The sequence below is a fragment of the Chrysemys picta genome, chromosome 8, assembly GCF_011386835.1.
Source record: "Chrysemys picta bellii isolate R12L10 chromosome 8, ASM1138683v2, whole genome shotgun sequence".
NCBI classification, from domain to species: domain Eukaryota; kingdom Metazoa; phylum Chordata; order Testudines; family Emydidae; genus Chrysemys; species Chrysemys picta.
The window spans coordinates 18255574-18268817 of NC_088798.1; the positions used below are offsets into that span (position 1 = coordinate 18255574).

The following is a 13244-nucleotide window of genomic DNA, read 5'->3' on the forward strand; positions in this document are numbered from 1 at the left end:
AAGGTGCACCGATGCATTGCATCTATTATTTTTATCAGATCTGATGACAAGGTTCCCTTTGATCAGAATTTGATTTGTAATTTTAATAAAATAAAGGCTTATAAATGCTGCTGCTATTTAAGTACTTTAAATAGGAAGCACATTTACTATTGTGTGATGTGATACATGAAGGGGGAAGAAGGGTGAGTAGCTCCCTTTGATGGACACCCAGCCAGCCAATTAGCTGTAAAATCCCTCCTGGTCTGTTCTCTGCTTGCTTTACCTGTAAAAGGTTAACAAGCCCACAGGTAAAAGAAAAGGAGTGGGCACCTGACCAAAAGAGCCAATGGGAAGGTAGAACTTTTTAAAATTGGGAAAGAAACTTTCCCTTCTGTCTGTTGTTCTCTGGCCTGCCGGGACACGGAGCAGTAATGCCGTAAACAGTTTTAAGCTAGGTATGATTATAGATTATCAATTCATACCTCAAACCTAGTTATCTGGAGCCTCAGATATGTAAGTAAAATTAAGGAATGTCTAAAAACGTGATTAGGGTTGTTTCTTTTATTTCTTATTGGCTTGTGGACCTCTCTGTACTAACCCCAGATGCTTTTGTTTGCTTGTAACCTTTAAGCTGAACCCCCAAGAAAGCTATTTTGGGTGCTTGATTTTTGGAATTGCTCTTTTAAAATATAGCAAGAGCGTAAGTTCAAGGTGTATTTTCTTTCTTTTTGTTTTTAATAAAATTTACCTTTTTTAAGAACAGGATTGGATTTTTGGTGTCCTTAGAGGTTTGTGTATGTTGTTTGATTAGCTGGTAGCCACATCTAATTTCCTTTGTTTTCTTTCTCAGCTCTTCCCCGGGGTGGGTGGGTGAAAGGGCTTGAAGGTACCCCACAGGGAGGAATTCCCAAGTGCTCCCTCCTGGGTTCAAAGGGGTTTTTTTGCATTTGGGTGGTAGCAGTGTTTACCAAGCCAAGGTCAGAGAAAAGCTGTAACCTTGGGAGTGTAATACAACCCTAGAGTGGCACGTATTAATTTTTAAAATCCTTGCGGGCCCCCACTTCTGCACTCGGAGTGACAGAGTGGGGATTCAGCCTTGACCTGTGGCATTTTAAAAAACAGACCAAAATGGAGAATGTCTTCACTTCATTAAAGTCATTGCGTAGTTGTATATGGGTTTGATTTATATTTTTGTATCTAAAATGAGGTTCAGTTACCATTTCTAAATTATTTCACCTGGTAAATATGGAAAACGTAAAATCAAAATGTAATAAAATATACTGCAGGCAGCCTTTCTAATTACACTGGAAGTCCCCATTCTTTTCTACAGAAAGTAGGCTTGTAACTGCCTCATATATAGACTTCCAAAGACCAAAATGTAATGGTGAGAGATGTAACCATGTACAAATACAGTGTTTGAACACTGGGAATGCAAGGCAGGGAAGAGGAAATGTTCAGGCTAGTAAAAGGGCAGTGGAATGAAACCAAGAGAAGAAAAACATATGCTGAATAGCTGGAAAACATTCCTAATGATGTGATCTCCCAAGGTGGATCTTCACCACTTAGGGTGGGGTGGGCCAAAAAGTTTGCCCACCCTGCCGAGGGCCACATCTGGGTATGGAAATTGCATGGCAGGCCATGAATGCTCGCGAAATTGGGGGTTGCGGTGAGGGGGGGTGAGGGCTCTGGGGTGGGGCTGGGCATGAAGGGTTCGGGGTGCAGAAGGGTGCTCTGGGCTGGAACCGAGGGGTTCGTGGGACAGGAGGGGGATCAGGGCTTTGGCAGGGGGTTGGGGCATGGGAGGGGGTCAGGGGTGCAGGTTCTGGGGGGCGCTCACCTCAAGCAGCTCCCAGAACAGCAGCATGTCCCCACTCCAGCTCCTACATGGAGGCACAGCCAGGTGGCTCTGTGCCTGCCCCGTCTGCAGGCACCACCTCCTGCAGTTCCCATTGGCTGTGGTTCCCGGCCAATGGGAGCTGCAGGAGCAGCATTCAGAGCTACTTGCATAGGAGCCAGAGGGGGGGACATGCAGCTGCTTCCGGGAGCTGCGTGGAGTGGGGCAAGCCCCCGACCCCACTCCCTGGTAGGAGCTTGAGGACCAGATTAAAACTTCTGGAGGGCCGGATGTAGCCCCCAGCCCATAGTTTGCCCACCCTGACTTAGGGTCTCTTACAACTGGACTGGACAAAACTCAAATATTCTGCCAGGGAACAAACCAGCACTGGCCTGCAGATTAACGTAGCATTTACAACTCTAATTTCATGAGTGCTTGCATGTCACAAGGGATAAAATGAAAATATGCAGCACATTGCATTAGTGAGTAGGATATGGCCTGTAAGGGGGGGAGTTTTAACTCGCTCGCTTTTTGCTTTGGGATTTTCTTTTGCCCGTGCCATTAAAAATGCAAATGGAACTCCAGTTGCTGTTTACGAAGTGATAATTTTTCTTTAAATCCTTGGCTAGACATTTTTACGAAGTCAGCTTTTGCTTTGCTAATCTTGTTGTTTGTCATTTCAGGTTTGATGGGAATTTTAACACCAACGTTTCTAGAACTATTAGCTGTGATAGATTGTCCACCACAGTTAATAGCAAAGCCTTCAATCCAGGACGTGATTTAAACTCTGGTAAGTAATACAAATATTTTTATTTGCTTTTGTTCTTCTTTCTCCATTAGCGTTTAACATTCTGTTGGTACAGAGGATTAACATAGTGCGCTGTAGCAACATGCTTTTATTTCGCTCTGAAACTGGCATGCAGCTCCTAATTTGAGATTTCATGATTGAAAGATGATACCTAAAGTAATGCCCTTAGTCTAAGTACTTTTTAAATATAAAAATGTCATGAAGACTTATTCCATGTATAATGTTGTTGTGATTTTTTTGTGCCTATTCGTCTCGCCTGTTCCCAAAGTTGCTTTCCTTCCTAGCCCTGTCTGCTATGGCATCAGTAGTATCAGGTGTTGATGGTGCCAAACTGAGGTGCCTCCCTGATCTTCTTAGCTGAGTTCAGGTAATGTGCAGCTGCTTTTGCAATGATATGCAAAAGTACAAGGACATCTGAAAATATTTCCTTTCTTTGACTTGTCATGGAGTTGACCCATTTGCTTGATACACTTTAAAACTGGAAATGTGCTTACAACCTAAGGTGTCTGACTTAACCCCAGAGAATTCAGCCTTTGGTCCCATGCCACAGGCTTTTCTTTTTAATATCCTGTAGAATTTTAAATAAATGGGTTTTAATTTTTTTTTATCACTATTTTTTTGCCTCCATCATTATATCTGCTTATGATGGTTTTGGGTTGTAACTTTTAAAACTATTTTAACTATAGACTTCCATTTAGCATGGTTTTTATTTAACTGCCGGTGCAGGACCAGCAGGAAATGCACGCAACCTTGATTCTTGTGGGTTCTATAAGAATAAGAAGGTGTTTTCAACCTCTCACCAATGGGGTTTTCTCCCCATCCCAATCCTCTGTAGTGACTTAGAATGTGGAGATCTTGCAACAAATTTGATAAGGGAAGTACAAATTTGGGTCTAGAACCTCTAGCTGTGTACCTCTTTAAAGCTCCAAGTGTTCTCTAGGTTATTCATTTCTGTGGTCATAAATGAATGCTGTGAAATTTAGGATTAGCAGCAACATTCAGCTTGATTTTCCTTCGCTCTTCTTCTCTGGGTACTCACCACTTTCTCTTTTGATTGGTTGGAATAGGGATGCTAAAACTTTGCCCACTCAAGATTTTCAACTTGCTAGGAGTCTGAAGGCCATACGTAATTGCTTAAATGGTGCAATTTCAAGCATCCTCACCTTCAACGCAGATGTTGGCCTGGAGAGGTTAGATGTTCCAACATAGAATCGTAAGACCGGAAAGGACCTTGAGAGATCATCTAGTCCAGTCCCCTGCGCTCATGGCAGGACTAAGTGTTATCTAGACCATTCCTAACAGGTGTTTGTCTAACCTGCTCTTAAAAATCACCAATGACAGAGGTTCCACAACCTCCCTAGGCAATTTATTCCAGTGCTTAACCACCCTGACAGCTAGGAATTTTTTCCTGATGTCCAACCTAAACTTCCCTTTTTGCAAGTTAAGCCCATTGCTTCTTGTCCTATCTTTAAAGGTTAAGGAGAACGATTTTTATCCTATCTCCTTGTAACAATCTTTTATGTACTTGAAATGTCTCCCCTCAGTCTTCTCTTCTCTGGACTACACAAATCCAGTTTTTTCAATTTCTCTCATATGTCATGTTTTCTAGATCTTTAATCATTTTTGTTGTTCTTCTCTGGATTCTCTCCAGTCTTCCCTGAAATGTGGCACCCAAAACTGGACACAGTACTCCATTTGAGGACTAACCAGCGCGGAGTATAGTGGAAGAATTACTTTTCGTGTCTTGCTTACAACACTCCTGCTAATACATCTCAGAATGATGTTTGCTTTTTTTTTTTTTTTTTTTTTTTTTTTCCCAACGGTGTTACACTGTTGACTCATATTTAGCTTGTGGTCCACTATGGCCCCCAGTACACCTTTCTAGGCAGTCATTTACCATTTTGTATGCATGCAACTGATTGTTCCTTCCTAAGTGGAGTACTTTGCATTTGTCCTTATTGAATTTCATCCTATTTACTTCACACCATTTCTCCAGTTTGTCCAGATCATTTTTAATTTGAATCCTGTCCTTGAAAGCACTTGCAACCCGTCCCAGCTTGCTATTGTTCGCAAACTTTGTACTCTGTGCCATTATCTAAATCATTAATGAAGACATTGAGCAGAACCAGACCCAGAACTGATCCCTTTGGGAACACACACGGTATGCCCTTCCAGCTACATACATACACTTCTTCGCCATAATTGGAACCGAAGGCCACACACTTCTATCCATATTAAAGGTGAGCAGTCACAAACCACATGATAGAAGTCCATGGGCTATGTTTGGCTCCCAAGGCATCTTTTTATTTTTTTAAAGTTTTAATTAATGTTTTAAATTAAAGTTTTAATTGATTTGATGTTTGTTAAAATATCTGAGGAAGTATCAGCTTAAAATTGTATTTACAACAAATGTCCTTACTGTAAATTATTAAAACTGAAAGAATTTAAAAAATCTAATACACTTTTTACTATTTATGACCTCTGTTCACTTTTTTTTTTTTTTTTTGGTTGTTTTACTATGGAGAATTACATTTTTTTTTTTGGTCAGTTTCAAGCCCATTTCACTTTCCCCCACAATAGCAGAGTGCTGCGATATTTGGCGTGCATACCCTGAAATGGAGGGAATGTTTGTTTAAGTCAAATTCCTGTGAAAGCATTTATTTTACTTCTGGAAGAATGCCTGTTGGTATTACATTTTGTAGAAGCTCTTATGAAAAAAATAACTTGGAGTCATAAAAATGCCCTTAAAATGTCTTCTTTAATTAATTAATTAATTTGGATTTATGACCTAACAAAAAACTGACACCTATCCAAGACTTATAGCCCCCCGATCAAACAATTAAATAGCCCCTTATCCTTCCTTGCCAACAAATGCCGACTCTTTAATGAGCATGCATCCTAAAATCAAGCAGTGCAGGAGTAATGGACAGTTAAAAGCAAGAGGAGAGGGGATGAAGAGGACTGTATCACTGGAGAGGTGCTTCAGCATTTTTATCTGGAGTGTATACCCATCTCTGGATTCCCACCTGGGCTGCTTCCAAAGTATTTCTTTTAATGGGAGCTCTTCATTCTGCCCTTATGTGCTGATTGGGGAACAGGGTGCCAGTAGGAGAGAATAGAACAGCATGGGGAAACTTTGGGCAGGTGCATGGGAAAGTGGTGTGAGGGGTTGTGTTTGCAACCGGTATAGAAATAAAGGTTGTTGCTGGGTTCAGGACTAATGGAATCTGGAAGTTAGATTTTTAAGGAATAGTGGGAAGAAGACTGGACCAGAGAGAACATATACATGTTGGGCAGAACTGCCAGCCTCTTGTCAATTTGATTGAACATGTCTTCCAGAGCTTGCCTCAAGATTTCGAAATTTGCTTGGAGCATTTCCAGAGTAGTCGGCTTTCTGTTTCCCATCTTTTGCATTTAGAAGATTTAGCATAGAAATTTTCATTTGCTGCCCCAACTATTTCTATTTCTGAAAACAGAACAATTGGGATTGCTTCTGGATGGGAACACTGATCTTCCCTTGGTGGTATTCAGAGGTTTGACATAGACTGAATAAGGCCTTTTGTACTGTCACTAATGGCAGCAGCCAAGTCTCTGCTGCCTCAAAGAAATTTTTGAAAACAAAAGAAACTGCAACAACAACAAAATTCAAGCAATTGAAAATGAGGCCTGGAGTCATCAGTAGGTTGCTGGTTCTAATTGATCCTTATCAAATGCTTGTGTGGTGGACTATGTGAAATGAATCCATCTGTGTGTAAGTCCCAGGGAACAAGAGTCTGCATCACAAAAACCATCACCACCTCTATTGTTGTCCCTTGCTAACTGGCTACCCCATTGGTAGTCTCAGTAGAGTGGCCAAGGATTTGAATGGACTTTAATCCCTGGAGTAGATTCCTTCTGGATTGAGGCTTGTTGACTATCTGGTAGGACAGTGTGAGAAAACTTGCCCTGCCACCAGGTGTGCTTCATCTGTTCTATGGATAGAGGACTCCAGCCTCCCATTCTGAGAATGAATAAAGAACTTCACTCCCTAAGGGAATTTATCCAAAACATTTCACCAGGAGTGATGCTGGTGCTGTAGCTGGACAGCTGATACAGCTCTTCCCCCCCAAATCCCTCTTCCACACAGTACTGCTGAAGAGTTTGGGCTGGTGAAGATACTGGATGTAGGAAAGTTTAGGTAGGAGGTTGAGGGTATGGATGGAGAGTTAAACCCCGGATAAGATTTTAGGGTGCTTGCTTAGGAGCTGCTATCTCTTGATACTTTGTGGAATTGCCTCCTCTTGGATCTTCCCACACCCACTGCTGTGACCTAGTTCTGTGGCATCTGTTACTTAAATTTTGGACTATGGGCTTATCTACAAATGGAATTACTCAAAAATAGCTCCATCTATGGACACTCTTATTCTGGAATAAGAATACCTTTCAAAGTGGATTAAGCTAAACCAGGAGTGCCCAACCTACAGCCCGTAGGCCATACATGGCCTATCAGAGTATTTCATAAGGTTTGCGGCCTGTTTCAACACAATATACTAAGTACCGGTTCATTAACATTTTGGCATGTTTACATCATTTTAGTTTACACAAGTGTATAAATAGACAATACTGTACTTAGAAAAAACCTACTTACCTACATACTAAACAAGATGAACTTAAAATATAAATCAATACAGGTGACTTTAAATCTTATTAAAATACACCTCTACCCCGATATAACGTGACCTGATATAACACGAATTCGGATATAACACGGTAAAGCAGCGCTCGGGGGAGGAGGGGCTGCGCACTCCGGTGGATCAAAGCAAGTTCGATATAACGCGGTTTCACCTATAACGCAGCAAGATTTTTTGGCTCCCGAGGACAGCATTATATAGGGTTACCATTCGTCCGGATTTACCCGGACATGTCCTCCTTTTTGTGCTAAAAATAGCGTCCGGGGGGAATTTGTAAAGCACTCACAATGTCCGGGATTTCCCCCTCCCCCGGCACAGCAGAGCGAGTGGCTGGGAGGGCTGCAGGAAAGTCCCGGGCTGGACTCCGGAGCAGCTGGAGAGGAGCTCCGCCCTGCATTCTGAGCAAGTGTCTCAGCACAAAGTGCAGCCCTCCCCTTTTGCAACTGGGAGCGGTTTCTGCCATGCAGCGTAGCAAAACGGGAGCGAGAGCACTTTGTGCTGATACAAGGGCAGCTCTCCCCTGCAACCCGGTCCGGACCAGGGACCGGGTTTTGTTGTGCAGGGCCAGGGACCGGGTTTTGTTGTGCTGGGGAGCTCGGCCACGTGTCCGGCTCGCACAGAGCCCAACACCCTGTTCTGAGCAGCAGGGTAAGGGGGGCAGGAGAAGGGGCAGGGAGGTTCTGGAGGGGGCAGTCAAGAAACGGGGGGGGGGGCTTTTTGGGGGGAGTGGAGAAAGTTTTGGGCAGTCAGGGTACAGGTAGGGGGTAGGGTCCTGGTGGGCAGTTGGGGGGGAGGGTCTTAGGAGGGGGCAGTTAGGGGACAAGGAACAGGGAGTCTTAGGTAGGGGGTGGGGTTCTGGAGGGCAGTTAGGAGCAGGGGTCCCAGGAGGGGGCAGTCAGGGGACAAGGAGCGGGGAGGTAGGGGGCTGGGAGTTCTGGGGGGGAGCTGTCAGGGGGCAGGAGTGGGGAGAGGGATCGGAGCAGTCAGGGGACAGGGAGCAGAGGGGTTTAGATGGGTTGGGAGTTCTGGGGGGGGGCTGTCAGGGGGTGGGGAGTGGTTGGATGGGGCGTGGGAGTCCCAGGGGTCTGTCTGGGGGTGGGGGTGTGGATAAAGGTTGGGGCAGTCAGGGGACAAGAGGCAGGGAGGCTTAGATAGTCCTGGGGGGCAGTTAGGGGCAGGGGTCCCAGGAGGGGGTAGTCAGGGGACAAGGAACGGGGGGAGGGTTGGGAGGTCAGGGGGGGCGGGAAGTGGGAGGGGCAGGGGCAGGGCTAGGGCGGGGCTCCTCCCGTCCTCTTTTTTGCTCGCTGAAATATGGTAACCCTAGCATTATATTGGGGTAGAGGTGTATGTAGAATCTGTTTGGACCACACAAGATTGTGCTTAGGTTTATGTGTCCCTCCTGTGTAGTAAGGTTGGACACCACTGAGGTAAGCCAAAACAAGACACTCTTATTTGGCAGTAAGAGAATGCACACATAGAGTAAAGAGTAATTCAGGAATAGCTTTTGCTCTTTAAATTCACATCCTATGTTTAAGTGTAAACAAGTGTTGTTGCTTCTGGATCTCTGATCCCCCCCCCCCCCGCCTTCTTTCCCTCCTCCTTCTGAATTCTGGGGAACTCCCAGCAAGCAGAGTTTATATCCTGGATGCAGCAGCATATTTGTGATTGGACCCCAAACTTACCACTCAGTTACACAATGGGTTCATGAGCCTATCACTTCTTCCAACAGGCAGGAGCTCAGCATGCTTTCTTGATTGGATCTGCTGGGTTTTTTTTGAGTCAAAGCCAGACCAATTTATCTGTGAGCCAGGTTATACTGCCCCTTGAGTGTTTTGTTTTTAAACAGCTGTCTCACAGTTTAAATAATCTGGTTTGTAGAAACCATGTGGAAAATATAAATTTAAACATTACTGTGTTCTCCCTGGACCTCAAATCTTAAATGTTAATTTTGGCCCATTCCACACAGCCTCAGTAACTAGGATTAGAGCGGGGGTATTTGTAGGAGTTGAAGGGAACTGGAATTCACACCACAGGCTCCTGGCAAACCACAGGACTGTAACACAACTGCTGCTCTAGAAAATCCATGACATGACAATAGACTCAATTAGTAGGCAGTAGAAGTAGTGGAGAAAAGGTAAGTATATTTCATGAAAAATTACAAAAGAATTGAATGCATTTATTTTGTTTGACATTTTCCATGACATTTTCCATTATTTCTATGAAATATTTTTTTAAAAAACACCTTCATTTTGGTCAGAAAATAAAATACTTTTGCAAGTAGAAAATGGAAGATTGGTAGAAAAAAGCGTGAGAGGGTAGTATGATGTGGTGGTGCCCTTCCCTCTTCCCCCCCCCCCGAAATTTAAAAAAAAATCAGTTTAAAAATCCTAAATTGTGTTCCAAATGAAAAATTTTCACATTTTTTATTTTGGTTATAAAGTTTTCCATTGAGGGAGAGGGTGGTTGCAGCAGTTTTTGACCAGCTCTAGTAGATTAATATCGCACATGTAAAGAATCAAGTCTGGAACCTGGGGCCTTCATCTGCAAATCATAGGTCTCTACCACTTGAACAAAAGTAGAACGCTTTAACTGGCAGTAACAGGTCCTTTACCGCTAGAGGTGAACGTCGCGCCCAAAGCTAGCATGTTACTTGATCCTTTCATACCCTTATACCCCTCAGTAAGCAGGATTCCTGTGAACCGTCACCCAGCACAGCTCCCCTACCCCCAAACAATTTTTCTCAGCCTATTTAGAGCTAGTGTAACCTCCTTTTGCAGATTGTAGAGAAGGTAAAGGGCCCTGCAAAGCCACTTTGTCTGTACCGCCACTCAAGTGTGTGTGTGTGTGGGGGGGGATTTTGTGTGCCCATTGCAATAGGGTGAGTTTCACCCAAAGAGCTGACATAGTTTTAAAAGTGACACTGTAAATGGCATCTTTTTAGTCATCAAGCCTTTTCATTTATGTTTAGGGAATTGTGTCTGCCAACCTTACTGAATAAGGTTTTGCTACTGGTTAGCCTTGGAAAGCTAACACAGCTACCCAAGAGTGAGCTGGATTTAATTCTGGCTCACAACATCAGTAGACTGTTAATTAAGTTGCAGTCACAGAATCCTTTATTCCTGATGATGATAATTATAAGTCAGGACACAGCTTGACTTTCAAATCCAAGGTTAAATTTGCAGGGCTAGCAGGTGGAAAGAACATTTCTTTAATTGTAAACTTAACAAATTCACTCTGGAATCATTGAGAAACAATAAACAAGGTTCTCCTTGATGCTGTTATTTAGAGTCACTCTTTAAAGAACTGCTACATGTGTGTATATGCAGTGTACCATCCTTTTTTGAAGGGTGTTCTTCATGTAGCCTATGGCACTCTTTCAAATTTAATGCTCAACAAGAGAATTATAAGTAACTGTTCTATAATGAATAATCATGTTGAATCTTTTTTTGGAATTTTTACTAAATGTTTGTGCTGCACTTTGAAGATTAATTAGTTAATGATTCTGCCATGCTTTGAAGATGTAAAATGCAGTCTATAAGTGCTAAGTATTATCATTATCACATTCTCTTTGAAGTTTTACAAAACTCATTCACGTAGAGGTCTCCTTCTCAAAGTCCTTCATGCCTTGGTAGCAATTTGTAATTGGGGAGAGAGAGAGAGAATATCCTTAAGTGCTCTCTTTTTTTTTAATATTCTTAAACTTTTCCCCCCTCATATTTACAGCAGAATTAAGGGACTGCGCAAAAGCTTTTGCACTCTTAGTGTTTAAATCTTGAACATTCAGCTTCCACAACCTCTGTCCAACAATGGGCCTTTATTTGGTGGCATGGTTGGTTTCAGTCTCTTTCATACTAGTCTGAGATGGAATCCTAGCACGTACATTTTAAACAAGATGTATGTATATCATCCTACATATTAGAGAGAATATGGAGAGAGATTATGATGATGTACTTTTCAAAACTGTCCTGGAGACTCTGCAAATGGAAAAGGGAGGAGAAAGTGCATCTTGTGCTGAAAGATCTACAAAAGCCCACTGTCTTGGCCAGGTCTTTGGAGGCACATGAAATAAAATGACTAGCGAAAAGCCCTGCACTATTTCATGAGAACACCAGCTAGCTTGTAATTCTGGAACTGAAAGAAATTTGACAAATGCAGCCTTAAGTTAGAAGGCAGGCAGGCAATCCACCTTGTGACACGTTTTGCCAGGCTCTTGTGCTTATAGAACCTGTCCCAAGATTGGCTTTGCTGGAAATATGAGATATTAAAGTACAGTCAATCATTTTAGAGATTAAAAGGTTTGGGGTGAGGGAGAATAGAACCTAAGAAGAATATCTGCTTGGTTTTGTAGTTGGGAACAAGAAAGTAGGAAGACTCTGCAGGGATTTCTTGTTGCTTTAGTAGATGGAAAATAAGAGTGCACCTGAAGGAAATAAAGCTTATTTTTTCAGCTGTAGTAGTCCTTGCTTGTCTGACAGGAGATTGTATGTTGTGGTCATAGAAAAATAAACAGGGGGTTATGATAAAATTGGCAGTCTCTGGAGAAGGCCGGCTTAAACTAACTCACTAGCTGAAGGAAATGAACCAGCAGAACTTTTTGAAAAGGAAGAGCAAGAAGAGAGGCCATTAAGGATGGTAGTGATTTTGGTAATTAGTTGGAGGTTTGAGAACAATCAGTTCATTAGGAAAGTGAACATTTTTATTTTCTCATGAGAGGAGCTGAATTTAAAGCGTGACTCGTTAGCAAAATAATAGAGTCTAGCTTTAATGCAGTAATTATTAAAGTTTTTTTTAAATTTTGCAAACTTTTTATATATTGTAGATGGAATAATACTCTTGGAGTTACTTTTAACTGAGTGGTTAAATCCCAGATTATTCACTGGTAACATTCAAAGATATATTTTTAAAACCCATTTTAAAACATTTTATTTTGGTGAAATTTCAGAAATTCAGCCTTTTTATATGAGTGAGAAATTAGTAGCCTAATTGTCAGGGTTGTTGATATAACCACTTTGTTAAATCATAAACGTGTAGGACTGGAATGGACCTCGATATGTCATGTAGTCCAGTCCCCTGCACTGAGGCAGGACTAAGTATTATCTAAACCAGTGGTCGCCAACCGGTCGATTGCAATCTCCAGCGGCAGTGCAGTGTGGCTGTCGCTAAGGCAGATTCCCTGCCTACCCTGGCCCCACACTACTCCCGAAAGCAGCCACTGCAGCTTGGAAGCAGGGGTCTCCCTCCGTGCGCTGCTCCTGCCTGCAAACACCACCCCCGCAGTTCCCATTGGCCAGGAGAGCTGTGGGGGGCGGTGCTTGCAGAGAGGAGCAGTACGCGAAGCCACATGCCCCTCGGCCTCCACATCCCAGGGGTCCCTTAGCCTCACTGCGCCCACCGTCGACCTGGAGTCACCAGAGGTAAGTGCTGCCTGGTGGGAGGTCACACCCCAACCCCCATCCCTGAGCCCCCTCCTAGAGCCAGCACCCCATACCCCCTCCTGAACCCCAAGCCCCACCCTGAGCCCCCTCCCAGAGCCAGCACCCCATACCCCCTCCTGCACCCCAACTACCTGCCCCAGCCCGGAGCCCCCTCCTGCACCCAAACTCCCTCCTAGAGCTTGCACCCCTGACTCCCTCCTGCACCCCAACCCCCTGCCCCAGGCTCAGCCCAGAGCCCCCTCTCACACTGCAAACCCCTCGGCCCCAGCCCAGAGCCTGCACCCCCTCCCGAACCCCAACCCCCTGCCCCAGCCTGGTGAAAGTAAGTGAGGGTGGGGGAAAGCGAGCAATGGAGAGAGGGAGGGATGGAGTGAGCGGGGTGGGGCTTTGGGGAAGGGGTGGGGCCGAGGGGAAGGAGCAGCGTAGATCTCTGAGTTGCCCTTAGATTCAAAACGTGATCTTGGGTATAAAAAGGTTGAAGACCACTGATCTAGACCATCCCTGACAAGTGTTTGTCT

General features: G+C 43.8%; 1 protein-coding gene across 1 annotated transcript in view; it reads left to right on the forward strand.

Moving 5' to 3' along the window:
• Positions 1-13244, forward strand: part of CACHD1 (cache domain containing 1) — a 203710-nt gene that overhangs the window by 122297 nt on the left and 68169 nt on the right. The window contains 1 exon segment of the mRNA XM_005300064.5: positions 2497-2603. Within this exon segment, the coding sequence (XP_005300121.1) occupies positions 2497-2603 (107 nt within the window).